The sequence below is a fragment of the Gallinula chloropus genome (assembly GCF_964237585.1).
Source record: "Gallinula chloropus genome assembly, chromosome: 5".
Classification (NCBI taxonomy): Eukaryota; Metazoa; Chordata; class Aves; order Gruiformes; family Rallidae; genus Gallinula; species Gallinula chloropus.
In genome coordinates this window covers 80,551,117-80,570,682 of record NC_140090.1, presented here as the reverse complement: position 1 = coordinate 80,570,682, position 19,566 = coordinate 80,551,117, and the positions used below count along the sequence as shown (strand labels likewise).

At 48.3% G+C, this 19,566-nt stretch overlaps 1 protein-coding gene across 1 annotated transcript in view; it reads right to left on the bottom strand.

Annotated features, from left to right (window-relative positions):
- The window catches only part of MGMT (O-6-methylguanine-DNA methyltransferase), a 161,923-nt gene that overhangs the window by 119,056 nt on the left and 23,301 nt on the right, over window positions 1-19,566 (bottom strand). The window contains exon 3 of the mRNA XM_084265386.1: window positions 18,339-18,478. Coding sequence (XP_084121512.1) covers window positions 18,339-18,478 — 140 coding nt within the window. The remainder of the gene's footprint in view (window positions 1-18,338; window positions 18,479-19,566) is intronic.

Below are 19,566 nucleotides of genomic sequence, written 5' to 3'. Positions count from 1 at the left end.
CTGAGCAGAGCCAGTTCAAGATACTCTGGGATGTGCTTAGTCACAGGAGGAGAACAACATTTTAAAAAGAGAGTAAGGTGAGGCTGATGGAAGAGATTAACTCTCCAGTAAAGGAATTCATTAACATAACCAGCTGTCTTTTTGTGTCTTTTAAAGACACTGGCATCCACTCTTTCCCCTCAGTTTTATACCTTAACATTCCTAAAGCCAGAAGCTCTCAGGCTACAGAGAGCTTTCTGTGCCTGAAGATATTTTAAGATGATAAAGCAGCAGAACTTTTTATTGGCACACGAAGACCAGAGAAGCACGCTCTGGCAGCATCGTGTCTGAGGCCAGGCACTTCACACATCCCACAACTGCCAGCAATCCTGTTGTAGAACATGCAATAACACAAGCAAATGGTGGCTTTATTTTCCTCTGCACGTTCATTCCCAGTCACATGGAGTCCAGCACGTTCATTACAGGAGAAGGCAGCTGCATTATGGCCAAATACTGAATCTCACAAACAGAATGGTGTTTGCACTGTCCCAACCCTTGAGAATCAAAGAGGATTTCACCCTAAATGAGGTTTTTCTTGAACAAAGAGGACACCAGAATGGACTCCAACCTCCCCTTAGAGCTGGGTGTTTTTCATAAGCTCAGGTGGGTTGGAACATAACTGTTCATTAACCTGGGACTCGTGGTGATGTCCAGCTCCTCAGCAGAACAGTTCCTATAATGGCACCTAACAAACTGACCACACTCCACTTCCAGGGCAGCTTTCCTGATTCTTCCTCCAGCCATGCACTACACTAATCAGTACAGCTTGAGAAATAAAACCCATCCAAATCCAAAAGATCAATTTTTCTGGAATCAATTTCACTCATTCCCACTAAAGGGAGTCCGAAGTTGCTGTACAAGAATTTCAGAGGAAGAGAAAAAGCACCAGGAAATCTGAGTTGAAGTTACAAACGAAATTTAAATCTTCTTCACAGAATCACAAGGTTGGAAAAGACCTTTAAGATCATCAAGTCCAACCACTCCCATCTCAAGCTAAGCCAGACCCCTGAGCACCTCATCTACCCTTTTTTTAAACACCCCCAGGGCTGGGGACTCAGCCCCTCCCTGGGCAGCCTGTGCCACAGCCCCACAACTCTGCCAGGGAAGAACTTTGCCCTCCCAGCTGAGCTGACCCCGCCCTGGGGCAGCTTGAGCCCATTGCCCCTTGTCCCAGCTCCTGTCCCCTGGCTGCAGAGACCATCGCCCACCTCTCTGCACCCTCCTGGCAGGGCAGGGGAGGTGGGGAGAAGGTCTCCCCTCAGCCTCCTCTTCTCCAGGTTGAACACCCCCAGCTCCCTCAGCTGCTCCTCAGAGGATTTGCCCTCCAGCCCCTTCCCCAGCCTGGTTGCCCTTCTCTGCACTCGCTCCAGGACCTCCATGTCCTTCTGATGCTGAGGAGCCCAGAACTGGACCCAGCACTCGAGGTGCAGCCTTACCAGTGCCCAGTCCAGGGGCACAATCCCCTCCCCAGACCTACTGGCCACACTATTTCTGACACAAGCCAGGATGGCATTGGCCTTCCTGGCCACCCAACACCCCCAGGTCAGACAGAGGACCTCTCTCTCCACTTCTGAGGATGAGGAACACACAATATTACCAGTTCAAACCCTGTGAAAACTTCCTGCTAGATGTAACTGGGTATTGTTCCTCCAAATGTAACCACATAAGCCCCAGGATCTTAGAACCCCACGTTCTACCCCTGATGTTACCTCCACGTAACAGAAGGAAGCAGTTAAGGTGCAGGAACTTGAACGTGTGCTTTAAGAGATTGCTCAAGACTTTGCCAGCCCTGAGCTGAAGGGAAAGCACTAGGAATGCATAAGCACAGCTCTGATACAACACTGAATGTATTCCCTCAAGTATGAAGGATGAGACAATAACTACAAAGACAGAATTTTTATGGAGCAATTTACAATGAAAGCACAAGAAGAAGTGGAGCTCCATATTTATCCCAGACCCGGGAATGAAGGAGACCACGAATGACCCCCAGGCAGCACTGGCCATCACAAAAGCTGAGCAGCAACCAGGAAGCACTGCCCAAAACAGCCTCAGTGCCCACAGACCACAGGATGAGCATCTCCAAGGCTGGTGCTGAGCTCTTGGTCTGCTGCAGTATCGGCTTCCCCATGGTGGGGTGAGGGGAAAGGTGGCTTCAGTCTGCACTGCCCAGGAGAGGCCACAGGCCCCTTTCCCACATCTAATTAGAGATGAAGAAATCCAAATACATAACATTCAGCAATGAGGGACACCCTTTCAGTTTAAAAAGGACTCTGCAAGGGCCCTCGAAAGATGGCTGCCAGATTCAGGGTTGTGTTAGGCCTCCAGACCCCAGTCTCCATCTCTTCCCTGCACAAGGGCCAAAGCCACTCAGCAGGAGAGAGGTGAGAGCACCCCTGGAGGGATCCACTGCAGCCTCCTCCTCTGGTGGGGGTTACAAAACGCTTTGGAAGCTCAACCAACCCAGCTCTACACCTTTGCCCAACAACAAACAGTGGCAGGGAAAGGTCCCCTGAGACAGGTCCTTAGTTCTGTTCAACTGATCCCAGAGCCCCAGGCTGGTTTGGCAGGCACCTCAGAGCCCCCAGTACCCACTTCCATGGGCAGGGGCACTCCCCCACCCCCAGCCCAGGGTGCCCCAAGCCCCATCCAACCCGGCCTTGAGCCTTGCCAGGGATCCAGGGGCAGCCCCAGCTTCTCTGGGCACCCTGTGCCAGGGCCTCCCCCCCTCCCCAGGAAGGATTTCTGTCCCCCAGCCCCTCTCCAGCTGCCCTCCTACAGCTGAAGGCCATTCCCCTGGGCCTGGCTCTCTCTGCCCTTTTCCCATCCCTCTCCAGCTCCCCTGGAGCCTCCCAAGGGACCAGAAAGGGCTCAGAGCTCTCCCCAGAAGCAGCCTTTTCTCCAGGCTGAACCAGCCAAACTGACAATCTCCTCTGCAGGGCAAGGCCTAATTCTGGGATTTCTGGTGGACAGTGTCACCATGTCACACACCACCACCCACTGCATGGAGTGATGCTCTCCCCTGCACTGTTTGATAAGGCTGTTGGGAATGCACTTTCCATCAGTATCCACTAAAACAGGACAGCCATCAGCTGGATTAGGTACAAGCAACAGCCTGGAAGTTTCTTGTGACAGAATAGTATTTAGAAAAACATCCTTAACTTAAAAACTCAATCCTGCCCCAGTTGAAAAGTTTACTCAAGCTGCAAAACCAGTACTTGACAGGACTCCCAATTTAAAAGTGCTGGATGAATAAAAAAAGGTATTTTCTAATTAATACACACAGATATCTCTTCTGGAGCCCAAAACAAAGCAGAGCTTTCAATCCTGCAAGAACCACCCTGACAGCACCTGTAGTTAAGGTCTGTGAATTAGAGTGAGCTTGGCCATAAATTATCCCAATTACTATAGATTTTTGATAACGAAGTGATAGACCTGAAAGGGAAGTATTGAGTGAAGCCAAAGTTACACTGTGAGTTGAGACAAAGCAAAACTGTAACACCCATGGCACAGCTGGCAGGATTTATTTTGTGATTCCAGCACTATTGAAAGAATTAGTAACTCTGTGTGCACTCAACAGTTCTCTCCAGGATCTCCAGAAGATGAAGAATCACAGTGCTGCAAGCTTTTGGAGTGAACATCAATTAAACTGGTATAATTCAGAGATACTTTCAGTGATCCAAATGCTGGCAGAGCCCAACCTGAAACAGCCTGTGGCTGCTGCTTGAGAAGTTACAGAAAGGCCAAAGAATAAACCCAAAGTTTTAGTTCTAGCAGGATGGACTTAAAATAAGATCACTAAAAGGGACTGTTTAGGTAAAACTGCTTGCAAATGAGAAACTTCACTGTACCTGCAATTCTACAGCCCATAAAAGAGTCTTGGAGTTTAGATTCACATCACATGGGAACTACGAGTCCGACTAATCCAAGACATGAACACAGCACTGTCCCCACAGAAATGGATCCAGGCTACTTTTTCTTCTCCTTCAGTTTCATGGTACCTGGGGGTTGCTTTTTTGGCCATTTAGTATATTTTTAACTGTGATTTATCATCAGTAGAGAGGTGGCAGCAGGGACAGGGAGGGGATTGTCCCTCTCTGCTCTGCCCTCCCCAGCTGGAGTCCTGTGTCCAGAGCTGGGGCCCAACACAAGGAAGATGTGGGGCTGTTGGAGAGGGGTCAGAGGAGCCACGGGGATGCTCAGAGGGCTGGAGCAGCTCCCCTACGGAGAGAGGCTGAGGGAGCTGGGCTGGGTCAGCCTGGAGAAGAGAAGGCTGGGGGGGGACCTCACTGCAGCCTCCCCGTCCCTGAAGGGAGCAGAGGAACAGGAGGGGAATCAGCTTGTTAAAGGGCAGAGACTGGCAGGACAAGGGGCTGGAGTGAAGCTGGAGGAGGGAAGGGGGAGAGGAGAGACTGGGGGGAAGTTCTTTGCAGAGAGAGTGGTGAGGGGCTGGAAGGGGCTGCCCAGAGAGGGGGTGGGTGCCCCATCCCTGGGGGTGTTCAAGGCCAGGTTGGCTGGGGCCCTGGGCAACCTTGTGTAGCTCCAGGCCTGGAGGTTGGTGTCCCTGCCTGTGGCAGGGGGTTGGAGCTCTGTGATCCTTGGGGTCCCTTCCAACCCAGACCAGCCTGGGATTCTATGATTACTTCAGAGAAAAGCTTCCTTGTTAATTTTCAAGTTACCTGCCTGGGCTGGAAATCACACATCCCAGGAATGGTATGTTTTGTTCCTGGAGTCTTTTGTTGCCTGCTTGTGTTCTAAGTCCCATGAAAAAGAATTAAAAAACATATTTCCCAGAACAGACAGGAAGCAAGACACACTATCACAACCCTGAGGATATCCTCTGTTTCACACTGAAACATAAATCTTAAAGCCCAGAGGATATCTGCATAAATGAAGAGCATCTGGACAACCTCAGAGCCACAAGCAATATTACCCAGCATACAGAAGACTTGCTGACCTGCAGGAGTTGATGGGTGATCCCAACCATGACCAGGAGAAATGGCAACCAAGGCTGGAGTGCAGGGAAATGGAGATCTGGATTAACAGACAAGCCTGCAACCAGAACAGCAAAAGCAGGAAAGCCTCCCAGTCCAGTCCAGTGTGGAAAGGAATCAGAAGCAAGCAACAGGAATTCCACAGAAGACCACATCCACCTTGGTTAGTTGTCCCTGCCACCATCAGGAGAGGAGATCAAAGGAAATCAGAGTGGTTTAAAGAAGTCAAAGGGAGGTGAGCAGAGTCAGGACAGCCTAAGGAGACTGAGAGGGTATGACCCAGACGTCTGAATTTGAGGTATAAACAGGAGACATTCTCTATATTCTTCAGGTGTTCCTGCCAGCATTTAAAATTAGAACAAACTATTTTCAGAGATGAAGAACGTTCATGAGCTGTGAAGAATGACTACTTCCAAATTATTGAGGTATTACATTTCAAATTGCCTTAATATAAGCTGATTTATATTTATGACCAACTTTCACACAGCATTTAAACTTCCAAAAAACTCCTCCCAAGTCAGGTCACTGAACCTGGAGAGTTTAAAAAAAATAATGCAGGAAATATTCTCCATCCTCCATCTTATACCCAGGCACCTACACCCCAGGCTGCTAAGCACAGTTACCCATCACAAGAGCTTTTCCAGAAGTTGTATTTTGCTCAGCACAGCTGCAATGGGTATCTTACTGTACCACAGCAGCTCTAGGTCTAATGCAACAGCCAACACAAGCCTGGTGTACTTCCTGATGCTCTAAATAATAAGGTAATAAATGTGACTACTGCCTGGGTGCCATACACACTACCATGGGCTGATCCACCACCCACTCCTGCAGGAAGATTCATTCTCTTCCACAACAAGCTGTGACAGAACCCTTATTTTTTGGAAAATGTAAGTATTTCCTATTGGAACATAAAGGACTATAAAGCTGCTGTCTTAGTAAACCACACTTTCCAGGCCTTTCCATGGAGTGACTTCAGTGCCAGAGGTTAGTTGAGGCAAGATAAGCACAAACAGCTCACCCTTATCTGTCATTGAGGACTTGAGGAGCACTTTGGTGTCCCACCAGGACAGAGCAGCACCCTGGCCTCGTGCAGTGGGCTGTACCATGGCTAAAGCACAGCCCCTATCCCAGACCTTTCCTGTGCACACAGCTAGACATGACAAATAAGGCTAATTACCTGGAGTGCATGATAAACACAGTCTGTGTATCCTGAATTTTTGTAAAGGAAGCGACCTGCTTACAAGGTTCTGCATATAGAACAAGATGTCCAACTGCCCAGTGCTGTATTTCAATGAGGGTGGCAAAACTTAAGTCTTTTTCAACATTTTTCCCAACTCTGGAGAGGCTGTCAGCAGGAGAAAGGGGTCACCAATTTTTGTAGCTAAAACTCTGTGAGCAAGTGCTAGATGCCATTCCTTGTCACTGGAGCCAAGCTGACACCACACAGGCACCATCTGCACAGCATCTCCAGGAGAAGCTATCCATGCACGTCCATATACCAGCAGTGAGATATATATATATATAGCATAGGAAGTTCCACACCAATCTGGGGAAGAACTTCTTCCCAGTGAGGGTGAGGGAGCCCTGGGACAGGCTGCCCAGGGGGTGTGGAGTCTCCTTCTCTGCAGAGATTCCAGCCCTGACCTGTCCTAGGGACCCTGCTTGGGCAGGGGGTTGGACCCCATGGGCTCTGGAGGCTCTTTCCCACCCCTATGACTGTTATGTGCTTGAGCAACAATCTCATCCACCCTCAAAGACTGTGTAACACCAATGTAGTGTTGCCTCAAGCCAGACATGCACAGGGATGATGTTCATCATCATCTGAACCAACTGTGGAATGGCAAAACCAAGTGTACACCATCAGCAAGTAGAGGAAAAACAAGGAACCAACTGACTAGTAACCTAAGGTAGAACTTTAACTTCATCTCATTACCAATCCTTCTGAACCAGCCTGAGCAGGAGAAAGGTGCTCTGCATCAGCCCTGTCCCACACCACACAGTCCTGATGTCACACAAACCTATGCTATCAAGTCCCTTAGGAAAATAAAATGCAATTTAAAAAAATCTATTAGTACAAGTGACAATTTACCTGTCAGCAGAACACACCACTAAGCTGCTCCAACATCCACACTAACCACAGAAATTGATAGCCCTTCCAAGCCTAATTTGATTAGCTGATCACCAGGACTTCACAGCCGCTGCCTGTGGCATCACACCTTTACTCAGAAGTTTAGAAGCAATCAAAAAAAAAAAGAGCTTTTATCACCAGCAAGCCCTCATGTTAATAAGCAGAGAGGCAACTGAGTATTTAGCACTTGAAGGATAAACCTTAAGTTCTTCAGAAGCCAACGGGAACTTCCTCCAATGGGAACTTCTTTGGACTTCACCAGAATCCCTGAGAAACACCAAAGATGAGGTGCTAGGGGTCTGTCTGCAAGATCTTACCCTTGCAAGTGTTCTTATTTAATTCTTTCATGAGTAACTGTTCTAAGGAGTTTGGGAAAGTTAGATTTAAGGACTGTGTAGGAAGGCAGCTGCTTTTCACACCCATGAAAGGACAGCAACACTGAGCAGGTGGAACAGGCTGCAGATCTCCTGGCAAGGAGATGCTAGTTCAGAATCACAGAATCACAAGGTTGGATCATCTTCAAAGGTCTCTTCAAGTCCAACCATTCCCATCCTATGCTAAACCATATCCCTAAGTACCTCATCTACCCATCTGGGAACAGCTCTGTGCACTGAGATCCCCACAGGCAAAGGGAAAACCAGAGGCTCTGAGTCCTGCAGAAGCAGCTCCAGTGCTGGGGCTGCCAGCAGTGCCCCTCACCATGAGCCTTCCAGCTACAGCAGAGCTGCCACCACCCCATCCCAGAGTGAGCTACTTCCCACCACTGCCCAGAGTTCTAAACTGATGTAAAATAGGAGTAAGATGAGATGTGAAGTGGAAACCAGTGTTAAATGTTTCATACCACCAGCAACCCACAATTATTTAAGTGTCTCTTCCTGGGTAACTTTCTCCACTTCACAACCCCAGTGAGAAGATAATACAAGATGCTGCCTCTGAATAAGTGATACATTTCCCTTGCTTTACTTCAACATAACAATGCCACCATTATTAATATTTCTCCCCTACAAAACAGCACTAGCCTGCTGAAGAAAAAAGTCCTTGACCAAAATATCAGAGGATATTAAACTGAGAAGTGATCTACTGATGCAAATCATTAAATCTATTTGCATTTGCTTACTGAACCCTAACACAGAAATTAAACTACATAGTGTGGGAAAAAGAGCTGGTTTTGCATGGTTAAAAGGAGACATCTTGGAAGATCCAAGCTCTATGTCATTAATTTTCCTTCTTCCCCTCATTAACAAGTAAAATGTTTTCACTGCTTGAAAAGTTTTAATAAATAGGAAAAAGCAGGGCAGCTGACATAAGTTTTTAATGTAATATACAAGAGCTTTTAATATTTTTACATATATTAATGTAAAAGCTAAAAATAAATGTTAAAAGGTTACATTTGTGAAGAAAGAAAAATGGCATTTACAGTTAGAGGGGAAGGTTGCAGGATTTAACTCCTCCTGTGCCAGCACGCTGCCCTGAAGCCCAGTTGCCATGAGCAGAACACCAGCTGTAACTGGAGAGGAGATGCTGCCTCCCTGCTCTGGGATGATCACAGAATCACAGGGGTTGGAAGGGACCCCCAGAGCCCATGGGGTCCAACCCCCTGCCCAAGCAGGGTCCCTAGAACAGGTCAGGGCTGGAATCTCTCCAGAGAAGGAGACTCCACACCCCCTGGGCAGCCTGTCCCAGGGCTCCCTCACCCTCACTGGGAAGAAGTTCTTCCCCACATTGGGAGGGAACTCCCTGTGCTCCAACTTGAGCCCATCGCCCCTTGTCCTGTCCCCACAGACACTGAGCAGAGGCTGCCCATGGCCCCCTGGGTCCCACCCTTCAGCTATTGATCCCCATTGATCAGATCCCCTCTCAGGCTGCTTCTCTCCAGGCTGAACAGCCCCAGCTCCCTCAGCCTTTCCTCACAGGGGAGATGCTCCAGGCCCTTCAGCATCTCTGTCCCTCCTCTGGACTCTCTCCAGCAGATCCCTGGCTGTTTGATCCCAGGGAGCCCAGCACTGGACACAACACTCCAGTGGGGCCTGAGCAGGGCAGAGCAGAGGGGGAGGATCCCCTCCTGTGACCTGCTGGGCACACTCCTCTTGATGCACCCCAAATGATGCCCTGTGCCTCAGCCTACCCAGTCAGGCACCTCAAACCCTCCTTCTAGAGGGAATTAGGGAGGCCTTTTCAGCACAGTGAGAATCAGCACAAGCACTGGCACCGTGCAGTCTTTGGTTCCCACCTTTGTGGTAGAACCCACTGCAGCACCTTCCAGCAGTAGCTGGGCAAAGCCACCAGACATGAAACAAGCCCAAGCGACCCAGGCACTTCCCAGACACTACACAACACTGATCACAGCATCTGCAGAGTCAAGACTCTCCTGGCAGGTATCACCAACACTTCTCAGCAAAACACTTGTCAGAACTCAATCCTCTCCCTTAAGGAGCTGCAAGAAAGGGGTCTGTGTCCCAGAGGGACATCCCTATTCACACAGCATCACCCAGTCTCAACACAGCTAGTACACCCTTAAGTTATTCTCAGCATTATCTGTTTGTGTGTCTGGATTGGTCTGGAGGACTGGAGAGGCTTGGGAAGAAAACCAAGATGAAGAGTTGCAATATTTAAGAATACCCACTAATTCTGCTACCTAATAGAAACATAATCCATGTCATTATGCAGCCTGTTTCCCCATCCTCATAGCAAGGATTTGCAATGGGAAAACGCTCTGCTGCATTAATCCACCTCTGGCAGGAGAAATGGAAAGGTTCCACTCCTGGCCTGAATTACAGGAGAGTTGGGAGACAGAGATACACCAGGCATTGCATCCGTGGCACAGGGCAGGGTGTCAGGGAAGGATTTCTTTCCCCAAGAAGTTTCTTGAGGAGATGATGCTGCATAGACAAATTCTCCCACTCCTCTGGTGAAATTATTTCCCAGCACTATTACAGCTCTATATCTTCCCCACTAGAAATAAACCCATCATATCTGTGGTGTTTTCAAGTGGGTGTCTGCACAAGTTATATCATCTAATGCAGTTTGTTGGGGGGTTTTTTTGCCATTTTAAAATATCATCCCTGTGAAGTGTGATCAAGTGGGTTGTTATAACATTTCAAGCTTTAGAAGTCTTGGCCAAGCATCAAGGCTCAGAGAACAGAACTGTTTGTTCTTCCACGTGCTGCAATAGGTCTCCCAGCATTTTGACACAGCACTGCCCATGTTGACATTGAGGATTTTAAACATCAGATTACCACCACCAGTAGGTGTCCAACCAAAACCTGCCTTCTTGTTTTATTTTTACCCATGTGGAGCCCTCAAGGGCTTCTCCAGCTAGATGTGGAGACAGGACAAGGGGCAACGGCCTGAAGTTGGAGCACAGGGAGTTCCCCCCCAATGTGGGGAAGAACTTCTTCCCAGTGAGGGTGAGGGAGCCCTGGGACAGGCTGCCCAGGGGGTGTGGAGTCTCCTTCTCTGGAGAGATTCCAGCCCTGACCTGTCCTAGGGACCCTGCTTGGGCAGGGGGTTGGACCCCATGGGCTCTGGAGGCCCCTTCCAACCCCTATAGCTCTGTGATTCATGGACAAAACCATCACCAAAGACCTGCAAAAACCATTCCTATTTGCATCCTGTAAGAGCACCTCTGACAAGCAGCGAGCGATGCAGCAGCGCTGTCAGGAAGAATAACACACCCACAGTGCAGCACTGACTCCAGCAGAGCTGCTGGAGAGTCACTGCACTTGACTGAGAAAGGAATGTGGACTTTCCCAATCACACAGAATAAAATTCACCACCTGCCAGGAGGGTGCAGAGAGGTGGGGGATGGTCTCTGCAGCCAGGGGACAGGAGATGGGACAAGGGGCAATGGGCTCAAGCTGCCCCAGGGCAGGGTCAGCTCAGCTGGGAGGGCAAAGTTCTTCCCTGGCAGAGTTGTGGGGCTGTGGCACAGGCTGCCCAGGGAGGGGCTGAGTCCCCAGCCCTGGGGGTGTTTCACAGAGGGGAGATGAGGTGCTCAGGGAGCTGGGTCAGCACAGGACAGGGACGGTTGGACTTGATCTTAAAGGGCTTTTCCAGCCTTGTGGTTCTGTGCAAACTCACCCTGCAAGCCCTGAAAGCACACAGAGCCACCTAAGCTCAGCTGTGCCACATGTTAGGCTTTGGCAAAGCCTAAACTTCCTACAGGCTTTCAGAGTTTACCCTGTTAAAGTTTTGGAAACATTATTTCCAGTCAGAAGTTTTTCTTCTCTTGATGCAGCATAAACAAACTGCAACATCTCCACAAGAAACTATGAAAAAACCACCTAGCCCAGTTTATTTTTAATAAAAGGAGGGCTGTGCTATATAATAACTCTTCCTGCCACATCCATTGAATCTGCTGAAATAAAGATTGATGCCTGGATATTTGTAGACACTTCTACCAGAGAAGGTAATATTTCTTTTTTCCCTCCCCTTTTTCTTTGTTAACTATGCTTCAAAACTCCAGACAGGTGGTAATTTGAAGTAACAAGCATCATCTTCATTTCACAGCATCTGCATGTTTTATTTCCAAGGCAAACAGCAGAAAACTCAATGGGACTCATGAAAGCTTAACTTGCATCACTAACAGGTATTTAGAAATAATAGGCTTAGAGGAAGATGTGAACTGACCTTCTCCTGGTGACTGTTCTCCACAGGCACCCAAAACATGCTTCCACTTCACCCATCAACACACAAGTCAAGATTGTCAGGACTGTGAAGGGTTAACACAGGAGAAGCAGCCTGGAGAGCAGACCCATGCAGAGCACACTGCCTCACAGCTCCCCCCTGTTTTCAGGGCAGCTAAACACCTGAAGTCCTGCCTGGGTTTTGCCCCAGAGCTGAGCATGCTTCACCCTTGCAGGACCATCCCAGAGCCAGGAAGAGCAGGACTCTGAAGCTCTTGAGGAGGAGAGAGCAGGAGGAGAGGTCCAAGCCCTTCACCCAGCCCCTGCCAAAGGGCTCAAACCCCATCTCTTTGTATTAACATCTACAAAAGACCTGTCTAATGAGCCACTTTCCAGCCACTGTAGACAATAATTAAACACACTGAACTATAAAAAAGGACAATGCTGTGCCACACATACTCTGAGCACTGAGAAGTGCCCCCAGCTTGGATGGGTACAGCATTCACAAGGGCTAAGGGCTCTGCTCTAGCTGGCAGGAAAGTGATGCTTCTGGAGTTGTCCACAGCCAGTGTTTGAACACCTTCCCTCTGGCAGGACTGTGGCCTTACAGAGCACAAGCACTGCTACAGCACTGGGTAGGAAAACCAACCAAAACCAAACCACATTTTTGAAAATATTGATTTTTTGGGAAGAATTATCAGTCAGAAGGTCTACAAACTGCCTAACTCCATATGGACAATGGACTGCCCGAAATAACTGGTGACACAGCTTTACAGCCATTATTCTTGGCTAAGTTGCCCATCTTCAATGGTAGGAGTGCCAAGCTTTGCAGAAGAGCAGAAGCCAGTAGTTCAGACTCACCAGACACACCATATCTATCCCCAAGAGGCCACCTGGAGCCTGTCAAGACCACACTACCAGTCACTTAAGCTTCTAACAGGTCTCCAGGACACCTTTCCCCTCCCTGCTCCCACTCTCCATTTGGAGATCATCCCCAAACCATTAGTTTTCACTCCAAACATGTATTTTGCCCCATTCAGGTTTCACCCCCATACAGCTCTAAACAGAAAGTCTCCACTGCTGCACAACCATTCTAAGGAAGAACTGAATGGGAAGGACCAGCACCTCTTCCAAGCCACAGCACCTCCATCCAGAGTCCCATCAGATGTTCACAGTAAACCAGCAGAGCAGTCACACCCCCACCTCTCCTTTGGTTGGGTTTTAGTGTGTCCCTGAGCTCCACTAAGTTTCTTAGCCTTGGCTGATGCTTATTGGAAAAATAGGAGGAGTGGCCCTCTCCCAAATGCCTCCCACTTGTGGCATCAAAGTGAGATATCACTCACAGTAAATTTTACAGTATGAGGAATGAAACAGTTAGCAAAGTTGACATTTAAACCATCATCACTGGCTATGATTAAATACCTCAGAGATGAGCAGAGTGGTTCACACCTCTCCAGGTTATTGTTCTAGGCTCTTATCAGACTCCTGTACACTGCTGTTTCCACACACTTGAGATTTTCTTTGGATCTGTAATAACTGGAAACCTGTTTAAACAGATTCTGGAGAGTTTCTGATAGTGTTAAGCTGGCAGAGAGATTGACTGAGGCCCTGGTGAACTTCTTGAACTGGAGACTCACCCTTAAAAGGTTTAGGCAGATTAATAATACAGGAATGGCCAGAGTGGCTCCTTGCTCCTCCTCCTCTGATCTTCTCTCAGTAAGATGTGGGGAAATGAAACACTACAGAAAACTGCAAACAGCCTGTGAGAAATACAGAGGGCACATGTGCCCAGGGTGCTTCCCAAAGAATCTCTCTTCCAAAGATGGCATGAAGGGGAGCCTGGGGTATCTCTACATCCCCCAAATGCACATTTTGGCCATTCAAAGGGTGACAAAGCAAGTCACCCTGCCCAGCTCCCTTCTCAAACCTGTGTGAAAGGCAGCACCTCCTCAGCAGTCTGTCAACTCCAAGTCCGCACACCCCCCAAACTCAGTTCCCTGCATCTGCTGAGGAGCAGCAGAGCCCTGGCACACGCTGTCCCTGCAGGAGATGGGAGCTGAAGGTCCTCTGTCTCTGTGAGCCAGCCACCCACACCAGCAGCCCCTGGGCTGGAGAGCAGAAGCCCCAGCAGCAAGGGGGTGGCTGTCCCCACATCACCCACACCCTGCCCCACTGCTGGGCTTGTCCAAGCACGGCAGTGACATCACAGCCAGCTCAGCTTTTACAGGGAAAAGCTTCTCATGGTGGCATCCTCCAGACCCTCAGTGGAGGTCAGCATTGGCATAGCCAGGGATCTGCACTGCCTGATCAGGGGGCAGATCTGACTTTCCCTTCACACACACAGGCATCAGCAGGTAGCAGGATGTCACACTGCTCAGCAGGACAGGGCTTTCCAGCCACACTCCAGCAGCTGTTTCAGTGGGTGTCAAGGCACATGGTACTGCTGCCCTTTCACTGCTTGTCACTGCACTCCCCTGCATTAGCACCCAGAGGCTGGGTGACCCTGCCACACGCTGGGCACAGGGGGCTGGGACAATTCTAAGGGAACATGGGCATTCCTGAAAGAATTTACATTTTTCTAACAGAGGGAAAACACATTCCCTGCTGCCATCCCAAGTGCCAAGCCAACATCCCATGTTCCCACAGTTCTCTGCTGCTAATACTGAGCACAAGAAAACCCAAGTGTGGTCACTGTCACTGGAAACAGAAGTCACCAGCACAGCTCCCAGCTCACCAAGGCAGGGAGTTTACCCCTCCAGCTGAGGAGCAAGATGATGATGCTTCTCCAAAGTCATCCCAGGGTGAGAACAGCACAGCCAACTGTGGAATAACTAAGAAAACTAATTCTGAAACTTCAAAGCTGATAAAAAGACATTTAGAAGTGCAACAGCAGTGAAAAACCTGGAGTTTCTTTTGGCCATGAGAGTTAAAATCCTCCAGTGCTTCAGGCAGGCACACTGGGGCAGAGGGAGGTGCTGGTTTTGATCAAGGAGGTTACATCTGTCTACACCAAAAGTGAGACTAGGGTAGCTGAGGCACTACTATGTAGGACACACACACTTTTAGTTCCTTAATTCTGGAAGTGTAAACTGGGAACCTGAAATCTAGACACACACAAATCCATGAAGCCAACAGAGGTTACAGCACCCACAGGCACCACTGCACAGCACAGGGGCAACCCCAGAGCCCTCCATTACTCCAGAGCTGTTCCTATACAGAGATCATTTATTCTGGCTCTATCTCCAGCACATTATTAACTGCCAATGCCAGTGAGGAGTAAAACAATCCACATTGCAAATGCTATCCCAGAAGTAGGTGATTTCCAGTTACTGCTTTAAGGTACCCAACTGGGTGCACCCCACTCAAATGGAGCCACAGTTAGAAACAATCTTAGTTAGCAGTCAGGAAATTAAACCTTCAGAGAAGGTCAGGTGAAGTTCTGCATTTCTCAATATAAAAACATACATGCTTTTAATGCCCCTGCCCAAAAACTCCTCCTCTCCCAGCACATCACCCCATGATGTGTCCTGACTCTCAAACTCTGCCCACTTCACAAGGAGCAGGATCACCTCAGGTTATTGCAATTAGAATCCCAGAATCCCAGCCTGGTCTGGGTTGGAAGGGACCCCAAGGGTCACAGAGCTCCAACCCCCTGCCACAGGCAGGGACACCAACCTCCAGGCCTGGAGCTACACAAGGTTGCCCAGGGCCCCAGCCAACCTGGCCTTGAACACCCCCAGGGACGGGGCACCCACCCCCTCTCTGGGCAGCCCCTTCCAGCCCCTCACCACTCTCTCTGCAAAGAACTTCCCCCTAATATCTCATCTCACCCTTCCCTCCTTCAGCTTTAATCCATCCCCCCTGTCCTGCCATTGTCTACCCTTTTAAAAAGTTGATTCCCCTCCTTTCTCCATCTCATTAGCAGACCAATTTCTTTCCAGCACACTGAAAACTGAATTTTTACTTTGTTGCTTCTCCTTTTAGTCTACATTATAGTCTGTGTTCTTAAGTTTTAAGGAGAGCCATCTCAGGCTGGGCTGTAATCTCGGGTGATTAATTGCAGAGCGTTTTACAAGCTGTAAAATAGAGGAAGATCTCCACAAACCGATTATGCCATTAAGCAGACACTCTTATCAGCTTTTTCTACAACTACCAGGTTTGTCTGACAGATTGCAAGCCTTAAGTATTTATATATTTCAAAGGTTTACTTATTTTTGTTGTTAAAACCCCTAAAAAAACCCAGTGTCTATTGATTGTTACATGCAATTCTACATGAGAAGTCCCAAGCACCGTGGAGCAGAATACCAATATTTACTGCCAGACTTGCACTCATTATGGTTCTCTGACAGGGGTCCATTAAAATCAATTTTTATGTTTCTTACAGGTTGGTGGGGTGGGTTCCCCCCCCCACCCACCCACCCAGTGTCCTTACAGGGTTTATTAGCCATTGAGGAAGCTCGTTGGGCACTGGGTTGTTTCTATTCTGTCCCAAATAACGAGGCCAGACCTAACGACTGCTCACCAGCAGTGAGCAGGAGAAGATTAAATGTTATACTGCTGCACAAACATTTACAGATGGCTTTAAAATTTTTAGAATGTTATCATCAGTAAAGACAAAAGGCCCACCTTCCAACCCTCAGATTTAAGCTCTTACCTAATCACAAGGCTATACTGCCTGCTATTAACTTCTGAGCCACATAAAGTCCCCCCTCTATGTAACAATTTTTCCATATAAATGATGTAATCTGCTAATTTAAGTGTTATCAGGATGCTATTGGAGCCTCAAAATTTCCCAGGTTCCCAGAAGTGAAGTCAGCTTAGTAGTGAGGAAATTGAAAGACTGAGATCAGATAAAAATTAAGGAATTGGGAGAAGGATGTAGAGTGCCTGAGGAGCCAGCTCACAGCCCCTTCAACCAGGTTACAGGAGAACAAGCAGCAGATGTGCTGGTTAACAGAACAGCAGCAGCTGTTGGTACAAGCAGGACAGACCTTGCCTCCCAGCAAGGCTCCCTCAAGGAGAGGAACAACCAACTGCTTGTAACAACATCTTACACATGTCAGTGATGCTTCCTCAAGAAAGGTCTGTGTGCCTCAGAGATCAACTCCTGTCCTTAGGAACCCTGTCCAAAACCAAGTGAAGTACTTGAAATATCAACATGAGATCCAGAAGTGAAACAGGCCTTTGCTCTTACCCCTCCAGGAGAGCTACACCAGCACACCCAGTACACCACCACGTCTCCCCATCACCACCTTGGCCCCTGCTGACTGAACCTATTTTCTTCCAATAACCTGCTACCTTGAGCCTGCAGCTTTTCAGACCCACAACTTCACAGTTGGTCCTGAAGTGCTTTCAGCTTTTATTTTCATACAACTCCTTTGTCCAGCATTACAAAGAACACCACATAATTTCTCACACTCATCACCCTCAAGAACCCTTCTACTACCCACCCATTGATGTTTCCTCCTCTCAAGGATGAAGAGTCCTCATCTGCTTATTTGTTCTTCAGGCAGACACTGCTCTGCAGCTCCAGCCTTACCATAAATAGTGCTTAATTTTTGTTCCTCACAATCTAACACCAAAATCAGCATAAAGAACCTGAAGTACTTGATTCTGTATTACTGGAATGGGCAAAGCTGTCAAATCCAGAGGCTTGAGGGGTTTTGTGTTAGAGGCTAAAAACATCTCAACCAGAATACACATTACAAGTCATATTCCTGATTAATTTCACAAACATTTAAATTACAACAGTAATAAAACAGGAAAAAGGGAAACCCACAAATAAGAACATTTCAGAAGTGAAAAGCAGGTGAGAAAAAGCCAATGTGGAGACACAGACACCAAACCTGTTTGAATCCTCTCAGAAGCAGCTCTGCTGCAGTGAACTGTGGCAAGGGCTGCAATTTTACTACCCAAACCAGTTGAAGAGGCAGCCTTAAATAAGTAGTATCACTGCCTTGGGTTTTTGGCAGAGGAATTCTGAACAGAAATTTGGCATCTTGTAATCTTGAAAAGAATAAATCAGTTTTCTCTTTAAAAGTGTCCCTCAGCATTTCCCCAGAAATCAGGAAAAAAACTCAGCCCAAAGATCTGTCCAGGACAGAGGGACTTTAGCAGCCTGGACAGCATTCACACTCAAGTTAAATGCACCAACAGCTCCTGCTCCAAACTCCTGAGGACATCACAGCTATGGAAACCCAAGCAATACACAGGAATTAAAGCCTCCAGCCCTGGTTCTGCTGCTGGAATGGATATATCTAGACACAGCTCTGCAAGGAGGTCTCCTCCTCTGTGACAGATTTACACATGTCCCCAGAATCAGGGGGCAGGATGTACCTCCAAAGCCTGCACTAAAGATGCTGCTGTTCTAGAACGTTTCTTTGCCAATATTGTTTATGCAGCAGTAAAAGAAATGGGCTTTGGAGGTGCCAGTGTTTAACAAGCCTGGAAGGTGCTTCTGCCTCTCCCAGGAGAGAGCAGGGTGTTCCCAGCATGTCTTTGATCCTGTGGACAAGCTCTTCAGCACAGACACAGATGAGCAGGACAGGAACTCACCCGCGTGGTGGGACGGGCGTCCTGGGAAGTCGTATCTCATGTAAGCCCATCTCACAGCCAGACACCTCCAGCTTCCCCACAGGGCTGAGCAGAACCACCTGCTTCTCCTTGCAGGACACTCCTCCTTGCTTGGAGTTCCCCTGCTCATAAAAACAAACACTTCTTTAATTGCATGTTACCAGGGAACACTCAGAACCCCAGCCTGGTCTGGGTTGGGAGGGACCCCAATGGTCACAGAGCTCCAACCCCCTGCCACAGGCAGGGACACCAACCTTCAGGCCTGGAGCTACACAAGGTTGCCCAGGGCCCCAGCCAACCTGGCCTGGAACACCCCCAGGGATGGGGCACCCACCCCCTCTCTGGGCAGCCCCTTCCAGCCCCTCACCACTCTCTCTGCAAAGAACTTCCCCCCAATCTCTCCTCTCCCCCTTCCCTCCTCCAGCTTCACTCCAGCCCCTTGTCCTGCCAGTCTCTGCCCTTTAACAAGCCCATTCCCCTCCTGTTCCTCTGCTCCCTTCAGGGACTGGCAGGCTGCAGTGAGGTCCCCCCAATTCATCTCAAGACACTGAATATTTTCCAGAAGTAATTAAAAAAAGAAAATGCAATGTTTGAAGTCCTCAACCCCAGCTTTTCCTTTCCAAACTCCACCACACAATGGCCCATCCTAAGGAGTCAGCATCTAAATCAAAGTCTCCAGTACCACGTTAACTGGCAGAACAGCGACCTTCACAAAAACCTCCACTAGCAGCAGTTTCATGGCTGGTTTACCAGGTAACAGCCAATGTGTTTTGACACTGATTTCAAAAGGATTATTCTGACAACAAAGTATATTCACTGGTTTAGAAAAGCAGTGTTATGCAAATAGCTGCTGGAACACAAACAGAATATGTCTGCTGGAAAAATATATGAAAAAAATCAATCACTCCTTAGTGAATGCAGCATTTTTTTATTCCCATTGTTACCAGTCTGGTTTTACAATTACTGATAGGATGTAGTTGGAACCAGATGCCAAGCATTTCTCAATATTGTACAAGCCCAACAATAACATACTTGTCATTCATCCAGGGCTAAAAACCCCCAGTCTGACTCAGTAGATGTTTTGAGTTGTACAATCATCAGGAGGGAAACAGGACAGAACCCAAGCACAGCCACTGCAGTCACCCTACAGCAAACAGGTTCAGGCTGCATCACTGGTGCTGTTCAATGGGCACAGAACCCCTCTGCTCCA